Genomic DNA, 18,565 nt, shown 5'->3' on the forward strand with positions numbered 1-18,565 from the left:
ACACAGGCAGACAATGAGTTTTGTCTGCCATCTGTCCCAGCAGGGACTCCAGTTGCAGAGCAATAACTCTGACCCTTCTTTGTTTTCAGAGTGACCCCTTCTGGACAGCTGGCTCCCTCTCCAAGTCAGATTACCTGGAAGCTGCCAACCAATCGGTCTGCAAGCTGGCCGATATGCTACAGATCGCCAAAAACAAAACATCGGTGATCTTGAACTTTCAGGACGTGCCACGAGACCATCCCTACTACAGCACTTACATCAACATTACCCTGCAAACCATACTGGAGTCAGGGATCCGGCAGCAGGAAGTAAGTCCTACAGTGCTTTGGAAACAGAGGTTGGCTCTTTCAAGCTCAAAGGAAGAGCAGTTACTTTAGTAACAGGAGAAATCAGAGTTCCAGGCAGGACACTGGTTTCTGGCTAGTTTTCCTGCCCTGCTATAGAGGCTTTTGAAACCACACCGCCCATTTCCCAAAGCTGTTGTCCACCCTCTAGCACAGAGTGGCCGGGGGAGATCTGATCCCAGAAAGCCTCACTCATCCTCTTGCACTGCCCCTTTGCACTGTGGATGCTGTTTGGGGTGCGCCAGGATTTGGGGTGCCCCAAGACTCGGCAGAGAGGTCAGGATATAGGCAGTGCGGCGTCTCGAGGCCTCATGACAGAGGCAGCTTGACCCCAGCGTTCTGAGAGGCTGACCTTCAGCGTTCTGAGAGGTCCTCTCATGGGGGGTGTGAGGTGCAGACAGAGTAGCACTCCCCTCGGTGCCCAACAGTGGGAGCCAGTGAGCCTCCTCTAGAACAAGGCAGCTCCTTCCTGGGGAACAGCCAGTGTCCAGGCCCAAAAGTGATGGGAGGCCTCCCTCTCTGGCAGGGGCACCCACATCAGTTCCAGCCTCTCCCCACCTTTCAAGGCACTGTGGCCCCTTTGGACAGGAGGTTCCCAGTATCTAGCACTTTGCAGGGCAGTGGTTTCTGTGTAGAGGGGAAAGCACTGATACAAGCTGGGTATCCTAGCATCAGCAGTGCTGACAGTCACTGTGGACTCCAGGGCAAGGTGGGAGGAGGCCCCAGCTCTGTGCCCCAGAAGAGGCGGGGCCAAGGGCGGAACTTAGGGTATTTAGCTCTCAGCACTGCCCAGACCGCAGCACCAGCCCCCAGCCATGCTCATTAGTGCTGGCGCAACCATTTAAAAAGACCCAGAGGCCAGAGCTCTGGGGCCCTTGAAATTTCGGGCCCAGGGACAATTGCCCCCTTTGCCCCCTCATCAGTGAGCACACTTAGCGTGGTCTGTTTAATTACCAAACCTACACGTGGTCCTGTGCCCCTGAACAGAAGTAGAAACAAACCTTTCTCCTGCTGGCAGAAATCTCACCCAGGCCTGTCCTCTCCTAAGAAAGGGCTGTCAGTCTGCCTCTCTGTCTCCCCAGGGCTGGGTGGGTCCTGCTCGCTCACTCACTCCACCAGCTTCACCAGCAGCCTCCTCCCAGTCCCCGGGAAACCCTGTTAGCTACATGAGTTGCATGCACTTGTCCTGCTTTTCCAGTATAACATGGGAGAAGCTGCAGGTGACACCAGCTGCTGCAGGGGAAGACTCCCATTTCCCAGCTTCAGACCTTGGGGCAACTTTTGAAATGTGTGATGGGCTCAGCCCAGCCAGACTGGGAAATGTCTGATTCCCTCCTGCCGCCCGCTCTGATTTTCAGCTGCTGGAAGTAGCTTCCAGTCACACATGCTGATGTGCTAAGAAGCGGCATGGCTCATGACTGAAATATTTCAGACTTTCCAATTAGGTGAATAATACATATGTATGCAGAGAAAAATGGAAGTGTTTAGCAATCATACTTATGAAATTATTATCCTGGGGAAGGATCCATTTTTAGCTCCCATCTGTCTTTCTAATGACGACTGCTGCCATCCAAGTTTCAGTTAAGTGTGCAGCCCTACTGCCAGAGAATACTCTTTTTGTGAGCCAGTTTGAATTGCAATCAGGTTTCCCAGAACTCATTTCCTCACAAGGGGAATTGCGTTCCACTCTTTGCAGTGGCATGGGTGAGCCAATGCAGAGAGGTGAGCAGAATAATTATTAAAATACAGGCCCGTGGCAGCACAAACACACTCCATCTTGAGGTGCTTTGTATAGTTATTCAAGTGAATTTGGTTTGAGCATTGGCCTTATAAACCCAGTGCTGTGAGTTTGGTCCTTGAGGAGGGGTCTGGGGCAAATAGATTTAAAAAAGTAAATCTGTGAGGAAGGGTGCTGGGTCCTGCCAAGAAGGCAGGGAACTGGATGTGATGACTTCTTGGGGTCTCTTCCTGCTCCAGGAGATATGTATATCTCCAATGTGTAACTCCTTTGCTCCAGCATTCCAGCCTAGCTGACTGAAAACGTGCATAATTTGCCTTAATCTGCTCTGTTGCATTTTTAGATGAGCAATGATTAGTTATTCTTATTAGAGTAATAAAATTTAAGCCAATAAGGGACGAATATGGTCTGACTTCCTGCAGAACACCAGCTAAAGATTTTCACCCAGTAATTCCTGCATCCACCAGACCTTGGGACTGAGGTAGAACCTACTTTTGTTAATTGATTAAGCTGATGTGTGTACAAGGCTTTGAAATCAGAGTGGGAAGGGCCACACATTTGAAGGGTTTGAATGAAAATGAAGAACAGCTAATGCTAGTTTGAGCCAACTTGAGCAGTTGGTGGAAAGTTTTTCCTGTCCATCTCTACCTGTGCCCCTTTAATGTTCCCATCCTCTTGCCATGAGTGTGGTGAACTGGGTGTTTTGATGTGTGCAGAGTGCATTGTATCATGAAACTGTACAATTCCTTCCCTCTTGTTCTCTGGCTTAGAATTTGAACCTATGTCTGTAGAGGTGAAAGTCAGGTGTCAAGACCCCACGGTGTCAGCCAGTCAGCCCCACATTCAAAATGCAGCAGAACAAATGAAGGGGGCTTTAAGCCCCTTGAAGCTCGTTACAGCCTTAGTGCAAACTCTCTGGCTTGGCTTAACTCTTCCTGCTTCTCTGTGCTCGAAAGGCTCAGAGCTCCTATTCCTAACCCTTTCCCAGCTTCAAGCTGGTTTCCTCCACTGAGACTCCTCTCTTTAGGCAGAGGGGCTCAGTGTACTGACTCTCCATATCTCCAGGTGATGTGGCTGCCCAGCACAGAGCGTCAGCTGGTGAGGCAAATGGCACCCGGTTTCCGGCAAACCTCTGACATCAAAGCAGACGCGGCGCGCTTGAGAGACAAGGGCATCAAGCAGCTGAACCTGCGGTACACAAAGGTCACCAAGGAGGACATCAGGTGCTGGCTTTCACTGGTGTGAATCTCCACTTGCCCTGCACGTGTCGATCTGTGTGTGTTTTGTAAAGTCAAAGTACATAGCTGCTCTCTCTCCCCTTTCCATTGAGGTTTGCTGTGCTCCCAAGCTGTGGTGAAGCCAGCAACCAGGACACTGAGCAGCAAGGTGCTGTGGCTAAGCAGTGTCTCCCAAACTGAAACCATTCATGCGCCCCTTTTGGGTGCTCATCTCCTCATTTTTAGTAATTTGTTTTCTGCCGCGTACCCCTTGAAATCCTTTTGAGTGCCACCAGTGGTACGCGAACCACACTTTGGGAAACTTTGGGTACGCGAACCGCACTTGGGGCTAGAGCACTGGGCTGGAACTCAGAAGACCTGGGCTCTATTCTTATGTGTGCTACTGTTCTGCTGCTGCGTACCTTTGGAAAAATCACAGCACTGGCCTGTGCCTCAGTTTTCCCGTCTATAAAATGCAGCTAGTGATCCTCCTTTGGAAAGCACTTTGAGATCTACTGATGAAAAGTGCTGTAGACAAGTAGGTAGTATTAGTATATGGAGAAATCTCTTTTTCACCCCCCTCACCACAAAAACATAGGCAGAGGGTGGCCCTGGGTCTGACTCCTCAGACAGTAACGGGTGGTGTGTAGTTCAAATACCTGTGCTGCAGAAGTGTGTTTGCCAAAGATCCTGTGGGAGAAAAGATTTATGTTATGATGGTCTGGCCCATTTCCAAATGACGGTCATGGACACGCAAGGAGAGGCTGGCTAATCCTAATAGCCTTTTGCTTGGAGCCTAATGTGTGATGACTTCAAGTGAGCCTTTCTGAAATCATCCGATTCTCATTCCACTACCATCTTCAGAGGAATCTTAGGCCTCTCATGCAAAGCACATCCAGGCAGTGTTTCCACCCAATCAGCAGCTGCCCCTTGCATCTCATTTATCCGCTCCAGCTGCTGCTGCTGCAAGCCAGCGATTTAGACCAAGCTCTTGATTTCTTTCAGAAATTACTTGGTGCAGATAAATTTGAGCAGTCTGTTAACGACCCTATTTAAATTGGCCTTGTCTCATTGTTCATTAGCCAATGCCATGTTTCTTCTTCTCTGTGGCAGGTGGGGTTTGAATAGCTGAGGGTGTGAGTACAAGTAACCTCAGCTGATAAGGTTGAACAGATAAGGGCTGTTTTGCCGCCAGGTGGTTTTGTTAATTTTTAGGATCTGTTGCTTGCCAAGGTTGACATTTTCCTCAAAGCCTTTGGCAGTCAAGCAGTAGTGAGAATGGTGGCGGCAGGAGGGATAATACATGAGAGCTAAAAATGAAAGTAGGTCCCTTCATAAGGCAGCGTGGAGATGCATTGCTTTAGGAGGAAGTGTCATATAGCTAGATCCAAGCCCTGCCTGGAACAGCCTATGCTCTCAGAAGGCCAGCAATGGGCTGAAGGGGAGGGGAAAGGAAAGAAGGCACATATATAGCCTGTAATTTTCACTGGAGGAAAGGCAGAGAGGCCTAGTGATAGGGTGTTCAGAGACCTGGGTTTTATTCCCAGCTCTGCTGCTGACTTGCTCTGTGACCATGGGCAAGTCATCTCCCCCTCTGGGCCTCTCTTTCCTCTCCCACTCTGTCTTGTTTGTCTAAATTAAGGATGGGTCTACACTAGACCAGAAAGCCAAGCCAGGTACACAATTCCAGCTATGATAATTGCATAGCTGGAATCGACACGTTGAATTTCGATTTATCAGGCCATCCACACAGAGGGAGGTCGATGAGAGAAACTCTCTCGTCCACCTCCCTTACTCCTCGCAATAATGTGGAGCACCAGGGTTGACTGTTAAGCCCTGATGATTCCACTTAGCATGTCCCCATGAGGGGCACTAAAGCAACCTCTGGAAGATTGACCCAAAGTTCCTTTTTATGTATAGTACCTTGTGCTGTTGGACCCTCTTGGCGCTACTGCATCAGAAATAAATACACCCTTTTTAGTTATTAAGTCACATCAGTTTTTGTCAAATGCACCGCTCCCCCTTTTCAACTGTCAAAGTCCTTCTGCTGACGAGTTGATGCTCTAATGTACCCACTATGTCAAATGCAAACTGGCTTCTGTCTTTGCTCTTTTCCTTCACACACCAAGTTTGCACAAGGAGAGACAGGTAGAACCTCTCTAAACGGAACTCTGTTGTCTGGCAACTTATAATCAGCATGATTTTAGTTAACTGGACAATCATGTATCCTAAGTGTGACCAAGTTTCCCACTGTCCATAGACTTTGTTTACAGACACCAGTCTTGGCTGTCAGTGTTCTTTGCTGTTGTTTAGCTGTAATTTACCCCTAAATGTCTTCTAAGCAGCCAGTTAGCAGTGGAAGTGTCGGTAATGCTGCTAGACAATATTGACCTCCTGTCGTCTGGCAAATTCTCTCATTCGGCACCGGTCAGGTTCCAAGGGTGCTGGACTAGAGAGGTTCAACCTGTAATATTATGAATGTTGGTAATCAAAGCTTGCTGCCTGAGGCTCTGCTGCTGAAAATAAAACCAGACCAACTTATATGTGATACAGAGCTACTGTAACCAGGCCACCAGAGTACTACAAAGGCAATCTTATTATTGCATGTTAGCCTCTGGTGCTCTATATAGGCCAAAGCCCTGCCCACTCATTCCATTCATTGTCCATCTCTTGGAGAATTTTGGAGATGGGATGCCCCCTGGCATTTGTGTAGAAATATTCTAATTATCCCAGCTCTGTTCTGTGTGGTCGGCAGCCTTAAAGATCAAACCTGCCATGTCAGCAAACCTAAGGTGCATAGGGTTCAAACAGACATTGCGTAGTTCTGCCACAGACTCATTAACTGGGGAGCTATCGGCCACATGGATTGAATGAACCCTGGTGAAATGTCATCCTTTGCCTACAGATAAATGTCCCAACGTCTGTATGTGCAGCACTCAGTCAGCATGGCCAGCATTGCTTTCATGAGTGCTCAAGCCACTCCCTCAGCATTCAGTATAATTCAAGTGTTCTGACAGCCTTGTGCTACCTCCAGAATTGCATGTAGCTTTGTCCCTCTTCAAAGCACTAGCCAAGTATTAACGAATCATCATGGTCCTCTGCGGAGGCACATACTCATTATTACCGTATTACAGATGGGAAACCCAGAGCCACAGGCAGGATAACATCAGAATGGCCATGCTGGGTCCATCTAACCCAGTATCCTGTCTTCTGATATGGCCGATGCCAGATGCCCCAAAAGGAGTAAACAAAACAGGCAATCATGAAGCGATCCCTCCCCTGCCACCCATTTCCAGGTTCTGAGAAACAGAGGCTGAGGACGCCATTTCTACCCATTCTGGCTTGGAGCCATTAATGGACCTATCCTCCATGAACTTATCTAGCTCTATTTTGAACCCTCTTTAAGTCCTGGTCTTCCCAGCATGTTCTGGCAAGGAGTTCCGCAGGCTGACTGTGCCCTGGGTGAAGAAATATTCCTTTTATTTGTTTTAAACTTGCCACCCATTTATTTTATTTGGTGCCTCTAGTTCTTGTGTTATGGGAACAAGTAAATAACTTTTCCTTATTTCCTTTCACCACACCAGTCAGGATTTTATAAACCTCTATCATATCCCCCCTTGGTCTCCTCTTTTTTAAGCTGAAAAGTCAGTCTTTTTAAACTCCGATGGCAGCTCTTCCAAACCCCTACTCATATTTGTTGCCCACTGCTGAACTTTTTCCAATGCCACGGTATCTTTCTGTGAGATGAGGTGACCACATCTGCACACAGTAGTCACATATCCACATTGCAACTTGAGAGTTCTTGTCTCTCAGTCTTGCATTCTGACCTCTGGAGCAAGCCCCTGGAAAGATGGATTCCAGCATTCGGAAGACCTGAGACCTATTTTGTTAATGAACGAGAGCCCCATACATTGGTCTGTCCCCATGCAGGACAGTAAGAACATGATTTACTCTAGCATCGATCTCCAGTTTAAATAAGTGGATTGCCCTTTCAGTATTATAGGCATCTGTGATGGCTGTTAATTTTGCTTCACCTTAATTAAGCAGGCCTTTTAAAAATGTGTCCAGCACATTGCCATATGTGGTGAGAGAACTATGTATATCTAAGGCAGAATCTGAGTGAATAAGGCTTTTAAGATCAAAATAGTGGATTACTGGGTTTTAAGGCCAGACGAGACTTGGTGTGGTCTTTCGTTTCCAAATGACCTACTTCATCAGTTTCCAATCTGGCCAATATTTAAAAGCTGTCTGTTTGTTAGAGGACTGTCAACTCCCTTTGTATTAATTTCTCGTGAATCACCAATGTATTTTGTGTCCTTTACGCACTGTACTTAGAGATAATAACCTACCCCTCTGTTGTTTTTCTCGGCAGGGAATACACCACCGCCAACCTGAGCGTTAATCTCTACATTGTGAATGAGCCCTGGCTGTACTCTATCCTGTGGTGTGCTGGTGTTCAGTCTGTCACGTCTGATAGCTCACAAATCCTTAGCAAGGTGCCTTTTCCCATTTGGCTTATGGTAAGCAAGACCTCACATGGACTCCCCAGATGGTACATAAGACACGCTTCTACTGCGATCCCTGTAGAAACCAGAGACAGCCTTCTGGGTGTGTCGGAGGTAGCTCTGGACTGTCAATACCATTTATTAGAGGAGCAGTTTTAATGGTATGCTACCAACATTTTAACGAGGGACTCCTTCAGAAATGTTTTGTCTCAAACCTATAAGGTTCCCTGAGAGGTTCCTCTCTGTCCTCAGAAAAACTCTGTTTTCATACTCTTCTCCCACCCCAAATGAGTTAATTCACCAGGCAATACTGTGTTGAGCTACCTCTTGGTGTGCCTCCCCCCGGTCTGGCAGCTGTTCCTAGCATCAGTGATGGTGGTAGAAGACTTTCTAAGACTGTGTATGGGATGTTAAGTGTAAAGTGGATCCCTTCTTTGGATGAGCTGGGCAGTCAGTTGGTGAATGGGCTCCCTTTGGCTCCTGAGGAGGAACAGGTCTCCTCAGTAGGCAGTAAGAGTGACAGGGCTGGACTCATCTGATTGGTGGATGAGGAGCATCTGGTCCCTTTCACTGTTCCAGCTTCCCAGGTGGGGCTGGCCTGGCACCAGTCAGGGGAGGGATGGGTGGCATTTGCTCCAGGACACATGCTTCCTGCAACATTGAATTGACCCTGTTTTCATACGGACAGCTAGAGCAGAGTCGTAGGGGTTATGGAAACTAAGTTGTGCAGTCTCTGCCCCTCTTGTGCACCTAGAACCTCTAGTGGGGCTGTTTTGGGAAGGGAACACCTCCCTTCAGCTCAGACTCCCCTCCTCCATCTCATTTCTGCACCCAGCTTCTCAGACCCCTCACTCACATCCTGCTCCTGCAGCTTACCAACTTCCCAATCCCCCCAACCACAGCCTGATTCCTGGCAGCACCTTCTCTCACTGAACCCCTCTTTTTGGCCCAGCCCCAGAACCTAAATCTACAAGGCCTGACACCCCGCCTCCCACCAGTTTTGGGGCTGGTGTGTGAGGGGAATGGTGGAGTGCCTTTTTCTGTTTTTCAGTTGGGACCCACATCTGCGGGATTTTTCTTCTCACTTGTGCGGCCCCCAGCGCAAAAATTCCTCACCCCTCCATAAACCAAGACAAAAAGGAGAAGTGACTTGCCAAAGTTTAGACACAATTGTGGGCAAAGCCAGAATCAAACTCACTTGTCCTAACACCCAGTCTAGCCTGTGGCTGAGTTAGCTGTCAAGTTACCACCCCGGAGAGCAATACAAATGAGTTGCCCTCATCAGTATTGCCTGTGTCAAGTAGGTGAATGAGCTAAAGCCACATTGGCATGAGCAGCACAAGAATTGGAGAAGACAAAAACAAGCAGATTGAGAAGAACAAGTCAGGTGAAGAGAGGAATGTCCTGTCTTCTAAATCCTTCCCTTTAGTGTAACTTGTTGAGCTCTGTGGGTATGTCACAGATGAAGTTTGGTCCTAAAAGTGCATTACAGCTGAAAAGCAAAGAGAGCTTTTCTTTTAAGTGCTCCTTATTGAGTCTCTCAGCCTAGCCTTCCTTGGGTACTGGTGTATAACTGTCTGCTGTGTATAATAAAACTCCCTTTGTATAGTTAAGTGTTGGGATCATGTGTGATTCATAACATCTCTATTCTGTCTGGAGTAAATCAGAGTCTTTCAGAAGTGATTTCACCCTGGGAGCCAGAGGAGACTTTTCATTCTTGCTGAAAAATAGTGATCTCCAGGGCATGTTTCTTTATGGCCCTCAGGTGCCCCCAGAAGCGTTTGTGGCACTTTTAAGGATGAATAGGGATGTACTTTCCATTTGCTGTTGCTGTCAATCAGTGCCAGCTGTATCTGTCTCTGTGGTAAGGCTGGTTCCTCGCTGACAGACATGCTCACTTGGGCTCTCGCTGATTCTTTTCATCGGCCAATTCCTGGTACTAATAATTCCAAGTCCAAAATGCAGATGCCGTTCACAAGCACAGAAGTCGTCCTAAAATATCGACAGAGCTGCTATTTTAGCAGGTATTCTAGGCCTGTCAGTCCTGCTGTCAAGCATGCAAAGGAGGGACTTTTGCAGTGCACCACTGCTCTTTTGTGATTATATAAATGCAGTTTTCTATTTCAAATTACATTTCCTATGTGAGTTGCTATGAAAATAGTGAGTCAAATTGCGTGTGTCTTTTGTTGACACAACTGCCGCCCCTATGGTAGCAGGAAAATCACTCCTGTCAGGAGCCACAGCCTGACTCTTGCCGCCCCTGACAGGAGTGGTTTTCTGCTCCTGTCAGGGACGGCAGCCACTGCTGTCAAGGGCAGCAGGCCACAGTCAGGCTGCTGTTTCTGACAGGAGCGGGAAACTGGGTTTCCTGCTCCTGTCAAGGGGGACAATCTGATTCACAGCTGCTGCCTCTGAGAGAAGCAATTTCCCAGTCTCCAGAGTGGCGGGGAGCTGGAAACCAGGCGTCCGTGGCTCCCAGCTCCCCTCCACTTGTATGGCTGGGAAACTGAGCAGGGCAGCAGCCCTGGCTGGTTTCCTGGCTCCAATCATAGAATCATAGAATCATAGAAGAGTAGGGCTGGAAGGGACCTTGAGAGGCCATCGAGTCCACCCCCTGCCCTCATGGCAGGACCAAGCACCCTCTAGACCATCCCTGAAAGCCATCTATCTAACCTCTTCTTAAATAGCTCCAGTGATGGAGATTCTACCACCTCCCTTGGCAATTCGTTCCAGTGTTTGATCACCCTGACAGTTAGGAACTTTTTCCTAATGTCCAACCTGAACCTCTCCTGCTGCAATTTCAGTCCATTGTCTCTTGTTCTATCCTCAGAGGCAAGGAAGAACAAGTTCCCTCCCTCTGCCTTATGACACCCTTTTAGATACCTGAAGACTGCTATCATGTCCCCCCTCAATCTTCTCTTTTCCAAACTAAACAAGCCCAATTCTTTCAGCCTTTCTTCATAGGTCATGTTCTCTAGACCTTTGATCATTCTCATTGCTCTCCTCTGGACCCTCTCCAATTTCTCCACATCCTTCCTGAACTGCGGTGCCCAGAACTGGACACAATACTCCAGCTGAGGCCTAACCAGCGCAGAATAGAGCGGGAGAATGACTTCTCGTGTTTTGTTCACAACACACTTGTTAATGCATCCTAGAATCATGTTTGCTTTTTTTTCAACAGCATCACACTGTTGACTCATATTGAGCTTGTGGTCCACTATAACCCCCAGATCCCTTTCTGCTGTACTCATTCCCAGGCAGTCCTTTCCCATTCTGTATGTGTGACACTGATTGTTCCTTCCTAAGTGGAGCACTTTGCATTTGTCCTTATTAAACTTCATCCTGTTTACGTCAGCCCATTTCTCCAGTTTATCCAGATCCTTTTGAATTATGACCCTATCCTCCAAAGAAGTTGCAACCCCCTCCCAGCTTGGTATCATCTGCAAACTTAATAAGTGTACTTTCTATGTCAGTATCTAAATCGTTAATGAAGATATTGAACAAAACCGGTCCTAAAACAGACCCCTGCAGAACCCCACTAGTTATACTTTTCCAGCAGGATTGAAAACCATTAATAACTACTCTCTGGGTACGGTTATCCAGCCAGTTGTTCACCCACCTTATAGTAGCCCCATCTAAGTTATATTTGAGTAGTTTATTGATAAGTATATTATGTGAGACCATGTCAAATGCTTTACTGAAGTCTAGGTATATCACATCCACCACTTCTCCCTTATCCACAAGGCTCGTTATTCTATCAAAGAAAGCTATTAGATTGGTTTGACATGATCTGTTTTTAACAAAACCATGCTGGCTGTTCCCTATCACCTTACCACCTTCCAGTTGCTTGCAGATGATTTCTTTAATGACCTGCTCCATTATCTTTCCTGGCACAGAAGTTAAGCTGACTGGCCTGTAGTTCACAGGTTATTCTTGTTCCCCTTTTTATAAATGGGTACTATATTTGCCCTTTTCCAGTCTTCTGGAATCTCTCCTGTCTCCCATGAATTTCCAAAAATGATTGCTAAAGGCTCAGATACCTCTTCTATCAGCTTCTTGAGGATTCTAGGATGCATTTCATCAGGCCCTGGTGATTTGCAGACATCTAATTTTTCTGAGTAAATTTTAATTTGTTCTTTTCGTATTTCAACTTCTAAACCTACCCCTTTTTCACTAGCATTCTCTATGTCAGGCATTCCTTCAGATTTCTCAGTGAAGACCGAAACAAAGAAATCATTAAACATCTCTGCCATTTCCAAATTCCCTGTTACTGTTTCTCCCTTGTCACTGACCAATGGCCCTACCCTCTCCTTGGTCTTCCTCTTGTTACCAATGTATTTGTAAAAAGCCTTCTTGTTTCCCTTTATGCTTGTAGCTAGCTTGAGCTCATTTTGTGCCTTAGCCTTTCTAATCTTGCTCCTGCACGCTCGTGTTGTTTGCCTATATTCATCCTTTGTAATTTGTCCTAGTTTCCATTTCTTATACGATTCCTTTTTTAGTTTGAGATCATGCAAGATCTCCTGGTTAAGCCAAGGCAGTCTTTTGCCATGTTTTCTATCTTTCCTACGCAGTAGGATAGCTTGCTTTTGGGCCTTTAATAATGTCCCTTTGAAAAACTGCCAACTCTCCTCAGCCGTTTTTCCCCTCAGTTTAGCTTCCCATGGGACCTTACCTACCAGCTGTCTGAGTTTACTAAAATCTGCCTTCCTGAAATCCATTATCTCTGTTGTACTGTTTTCCCTTCTACCCTTCCTTAGAATTGTGAACGCTGTGATTTCATGATCACTTTCACCCAAGCATCCTTCCACTTTCAAATTCTCAATAATTTCCTCCCTATTTGTTAAAATTAAATCTAGAACAGCTTCCCCCGGTAGCTTTTTCAACCTTTTGGAATAAAAAGTTGTCTGCAATGCAATCCAAGAATTTATTGGACAGTCTGTCCCCTGCTGTATTAGTTTCCCAACATATACCTGGATAGTTGAAGTCTCCCATCACCACCAAATTCTGGGCCCTGGATGATTTTGTTAGCTGTTTAAAGAAAGCCTCATCCACCTCTTCCACCTGGCTAGGGGGCCTGTAGTAGATGCCTAGTAGGACCTCATCCTTGTTTTTCACTCCTCTGAGTCTAACCCAGAGACTTTCAACCCGTCCATCTCCTACGTCCATCTCCACCTCTGTCCAAGTGTGTACATTTTTAATATACAAGGCAACACCTCCTCCCTTCTTTCCCTGTCTGTCCTTCCTAAGCAGGCTGTGCCCTTCAATACCAACATTCCAATCATGAGTATTATCCCACCAAGTTTCTGTGATGCCAACAATATCATAGTTGTATTCATTTATTAGTACTTCCAATTCTTCTTGTTTATTTCCCATACTTCTTGCCCATGGTTCCCAGCTCCCCTCCACTGGCTGCAGCCAGGAAACTGAACAAGGCTGCTGCCCTGCTCAGTTTCCCCTCTCCACAAGCAGAGGGGAGCCAGGAGCCAGGCTGCTGCCTGATTCCCAGCTCCCTGCCACTTGCGGGACTCGGGAAACTGACCAGCTGACACAGTTTCCCAGGTCCCGCAAGCAGCAGGGAGACAGGCTGAAGCCTGGTTCTGTCTCCCTTCAACTTACATGAAAATTTGAGTTATACGGGGGTTGCAGGAACACAACCCCTATGTAACTCGAAGGTTTACTGTATGTCATTATAAGAGAGGATTTTCAAAGTCACGCAGGACAGTGTTCCAGCATTTCACCACCCCCCTGGTGAAATAGTTTTTCCTAATATCCACCCTAGATCTCTCCCAGTGTAACTTGAGACCATTGCTCCTTTTTCTGTCATCCATCACTCCTGAGAACAGCCTCTCTCCATCCTCTTTGGAACCCCCCTTCAGGCAGTTGAAGGCTTCTATCAAATCCACCTTCACTCTTCTCTTCTGCAGACTGAATAAGCCAAAATCCCTTACATACCTTCTCTGTGAACTGAGGGCTTCTAATTGAATGTCTTCCTATAACAAAACTGTCAATATAAGTCAAATGGTGAGATTTGATGGACGGTAGCACAAGTCTTGAACCAAATGAGCTCAGTTTTGTGCACCTCCACTGAACAGGTGTGTTCAGTCTCCCGTGGTCTTTTCCCAACAGCGCTTAGCATTAAAGAGTGGTCAGGGAATATTAGTTCATTGGTGTGTAGCAAATGCTGTCGCTCATATAGTCCATGAATTAAAGCACCTAGTTTTTCTTTACTGAAATAATCCTAATTTCTAAAGCTAGTATTTTATTCCAGTTGAGAGAGATCTTTTTGGAAAACAGAACTTCCATCCCATGGGAAGGTCTGATATTTCAACATTTTGTTTTTCAAACTATCAATTTTCTTACGGAATGAAAAGAAACCCGAAAGTTTGTAAACATCATGATGAAAAAATGAGCATTTATCAGCTGAAACCTTTAATTTGGAAATGTTGATGTTTTGAAAATGTAGATTCCAAATTAATGGATTTGTTTGGAATTTTTCTGTCCAAAAAATCAGAAAATATAGTGAGTTCAGCTTTTTCCCATAAAAAAAGATGACAACAGCAAAAAAAAGCTTTTAACAAAATCCTATATTTGGTCCAAAAATTTTCAGTTAAAATTTATGCCCTGCTTTAATCAGATGTCATGGATCTGTGCTGTGTGTCTGAATATAGTAAGTACAGATAGACAGTGGCAGGACTACTCGCATACTTCAGGACAGATGGTCAGCTGGTATTACTGGTCAGAGCCCGTGTTCCCTCCAAGTTTTTCCATCCATGGGCAGAATAAATTTTGTTATATACACCCAGGCAGTGGCAGATGTACGCCACCAGGAGAAACACATGCTTCCCACTCTGGGTGGCTGCGGAAACCCTGCTAATCAGCTGGGTGGTGTTTAAATCTCTCCTGGGTGGCCACCCAAGCACACGGCTTACAGGGAACACTGTTCATAGTGTAAGTGCCCCCAGGCAGACTCAGACCTGAGACCTCTGGAGCTTAGTTGCAGGTGCCTCTTTTGTTTGAGCCAAAAGCCAGCTGGCTCTCAGCTTAGGCTGTAGAGGACACTTATTCTTTCTCTGTGACGTGTTCTAGGTACCACTGCATGGGACAGTAAGCCACACATAGGTGTGTGGGTTACAATAGCTCCACTGAAGTCAGAGGACCTGAACCATTTATACCAGCTGCAGATCTGCCAGTAAAATGTAAACACATGCTTAGGCCTGGATTTGTAAGGGTGTTTGGGCTTTGCTGCCCTCAGAATTGCACCACCTAAGAGGTTGAGAAGCCAAAAGCTCATTTTCAAAAGTGACTGAGCCACTGAGGAGCCAAAATCCCATTAACAGTTGTTGGAATTTGGGCTTCTAAGTGACTAACTCCCTTTTGAAAATGAGTTTTAGGCTCCTAAATCAGTAAGGTGTTGCAGCACTGAGCCCAGATACACTTCGGCCCAGATTTTTAATGGGTTGAATCATAGAATCATACAATATTAGAACTGGAAGGGACCTGGAGAGATCATCAAGTCTAGTTTCCTGCCCTCACGGCAGGATCAAGCACCATCTAGACCAACCCCGACAGATGGCTATCCAACCTGTTCTTATGTATCACCAGTGAAGTGCATAACTGGATCAGGGCCTCGCTCCCCAATGGACATTGTGCCCTGGCCAAGTTTCAGACCTAAGCAATATTTTCTGTAGTAACATGTTCCAATCAGTGTCTGGGTAAAGAATTCCTGGAGTGGACTTTTTGAATCCCCCATAAACTCAGAAATCAGCAAAGCTAGTTTGATCTCCTCTTCTGAGAGAGATGAGACATGGAATCTTTTAGTTCAAAAGGTGAGTGTTGAGAGCATTTTAGGTGTGCAGAAGGGGTTAAAATGGATGCTGCTTTTCAGATCTTCCCTGGCAGTGTCATGGCAGTTAAAAAATAGAGGTTCCTTGGGGATCCAAACAAGCAAGAATCCAAAATCCTGCTTGCTTAGGTGTGAATAGTGTAAAAAGAAGTTTTGGTCCATCTCCAGGGCACATGTCTGTACCATAAGGTTTGTGATTTTTCTTTACAGGACCAGCTATTTGATGTCGAATGGTCTCCACGTTTGTACAAACTGGAAGATATAAGCCGTGTTTGTCTTTTTGTTTTCCAGCCTCCAGAAGAGTACAGTCTAATCTGGATAACAGCTGATCTCATTTCATTTACCATAATTGTAGGAGTTTTTGTATTCCAGAAGTAAGTAACGTTATTACAGATCACCTCTCATATGTTTGTGGTGCATTTATCTCCAGGATGCGAAGATAAAAGGGAGGTGCAGTATTCTTCAGCACCCTTGTATATAAGGACACTTATAATCACTCCCTGTCCCAAACAATTTTCTTATTCTCTCCCTCCCCTCCTCAGTGATAAGCAATTGAATGAAGACGCTACAAGGGACATCAAGGTTGCAAAGAATGAAGACCCTTGAAAAAGGGGGTGAGGTGGTTTAAATTTGGTAGCTGTGTTTGCATGACCCCTCCCTTTCGGAAGGGGCATGCAAATGTGGCAGATTGAAAATGCAAATGAGGCACTAATTTGCATATTGTGCACCTTGTGTGCATAATGATGGCCACTCGCTGTTCCAGAAGTTCTGTTGCTGGGAAAAAAACAGATGTGTAGATGGGGTTCCTTCGAAAAAAAAACCCATGTTTGAAAGATCCCTTCTTCCTATTTCCTATTTGTTTCAGGAAGAAGGGATCTTTCCAGAATGGGGCTTGTTCTCAAAGGAACCCCATTTACATGGCTGTTTTTTTCCCGAAAACAGCACTTCTGGAAACGTGATCACATGAGAGTATGCAAATGAGGTGTGAGATTTGTAAATCTGTGCTTCATATGCATTTTTGATTGACCACATTTGCGTGCCCCTTCTGAAAGGGAAGGGCTGTGTAGACGCAGCTGGCATGTTCCTTGCTGTGGCACTAAAAATGCATGTGGGAAAGAACTGTCAATGCTTAGGCAAAATGGGCACCCCAAGGAAAGAGCTTAAAATACTTCAAAGTTTTGTGAGGAATTCTCAGCTGCTCCAGAGATTCTACCATCGTAGACTTCAAATAGGAATGAGTTAGAATGTGAAGAAAGCTCTCGTATTTGGGGGGTGGTTTTAAATTTCAGTTGGGAAGAAGAAAAGCAAGAAATCTTCATAATTTCACCGGTCACTTAATAGCTTTACAGTTCAGGTGTAGCGTGATGCATGGAGAAAGGTTCCTTGCCCTTCTGTAATGGACAGAAGGAGCAGTAACTTCTACTGGGAACTTCATCCAAGACATCATAGCGAAGGTTGAGTTTGGTTTCTTGGTTTATCTGAAGATTAAATATCTTTGTTAAGCATAAAAACAAATGGAGAACATAAACTCGATTACCCTGCTCGCTTATAGGATGAAGGTCTAATTGTTTGTCAAGCTGCATGTAAATCTACTTGGAGTTAGGAGTTAAACGAGTTTGCAATGGCAAATTAAAGGACTGTCTAACACATTTTTGGAATCTTGTTACAAGTATTAATCACCCAAGCCACCTTCTGTTTTGTTTACCCTGGGGCAAAGCCTGGCTTATCCCCTGAAACTTCCTGAAATGTGCCCTGTGCGGGGACTTTTTTATCACCAGTTATGGCAATGCGAGTGGAATGTTCCAGAAAACCTGGCGACCGAAATAAGTAGGCTCTGAGGAGAGGAAAACAATAGTGTCTGCCTAAGGAAATGTGTCATTTTAAAACTCCACCTTCTCCTTTTCTGAGTTTCTCTTTGCAACCTTCTGTTTGGCACTTCTGACCCACCCCACTGTGTTTACTGAATGGGGTGTAATTTCCATCCCAATTATTACCACAAACATCCTGGCATTAGGCACAGCAGTGGTCTATGAAATATCCGCTTCAGCTTCCTGAACTGATGATTTTGATGCCATGTTTCCCTGACTAAGTTGCCTGGGGGCTAACTCCCAGTGTAGATAATTACCTTGCTGCTTTCCTAATGGGTTACAGTAGAGTGTCTGCAGCTGTTGAGAATCCCACACATGTATTGTACTTCATCCCAGAGTCTGAAGCTGTTGCACTGCATCTGACAGGCCTCACTCTCGTCTGCTGCACCTTTGCCATCTGCTGAATTCAGTGTCCCTGATTCGTAACTTGGGTAACCCTGAGGCAGTAGAGTTACTCTGGCAATGAGTTATTCGTTGACTTCATTGCTGTGGCCGAAGTGTAACTGACCAATAATTGGGTTCAATATATGCATATCACGTTAGGGAATTTCCCCAAAACCAAAAGCACATCTGTCCAATCAGAATTTTCACTCTGTTTTCGATCTGAATCCTAGAGATTTTGATGGCAGGAAGGGACTTTTATGGTCCACCCTCCTGCGTAACACAGGCCATAGAATTTCACATGGGACTAAAACGTGATTGCAGGTGACTCATATAAATAAAATTCACCCTGACCCCAAGATGAATGTCAGATAAAGAAATGCATTAAGCACAACAGACCGGTCACAAAAGCATGATGATCAGAATTGCCTTCTTGTTTAGGAATGTTAAGGCCAGTGTGGAAATCATTTGCCTACAGATCTCTCCTTTCAGAGTCTTCAAGTCTTTCTTTAAAGCAGTTCTACAGCAGTTTGTCCAAATGCCTTCCAGAAATCTGCCCCTTAAAACAGGCTGTCCCTTATTTAATCTTTCTGAGCTACACTCCTTAAATTTGGGCTGTTGTAGACATTTACCCAGGCTGCTGACAGTCTGGAGAGAAAAAGGTAATTT

The 18,565-nt window shown here is 45.7% G+C and overlaps 1 protein-coding gene across 3 annotated transcripts in view; it reads left to right on the forward strand.

Annotated features, from left to right (window-relative positions):
* The window catches only part of GDPD5 (glycerophosphodiester phosphodiesterase domain containing 5), a 368,574-nt gene that overhangs the window by 337,353 nt on the left and 12,656 nt on the right, over positions 1-18,565 (forward strand). For all 3 annotated transcript variants that reach the window (XM_074980897.1, XM_074981070.1, XM_074980992.1), the window contains exons 12-15: positions 90-308; positions 3,148-3,305; positions 7,672-7,819; positions 15,939-16,021. In XM_074980897.1, coding sequence (XP_074836998.1) covers positions 90-308; positions 3,148-3,305; positions 7,672-7,819; positions 15,939-16,021 — 608 coding nt within the window. The remainder of the gene's footprint in view (positions 1-89; positions 309-3,147; positions 3,306-7,671; positions 7,820-15,938; positions 16,022-18,565) is intronic.

Source organism: Carettochelys insculpta, chromosome 1 (genome assembly GCF_033958435.1).
Source record: "Carettochelys insculpta isolate YL-2023 chromosome 1, ASM3395843v1, whole genome shotgun sequence".
NCBI lineage: Eukaryota > Metazoa > Chordata > Testudines > Carettochelyidae > Carettochelys > Carettochelys insculpta.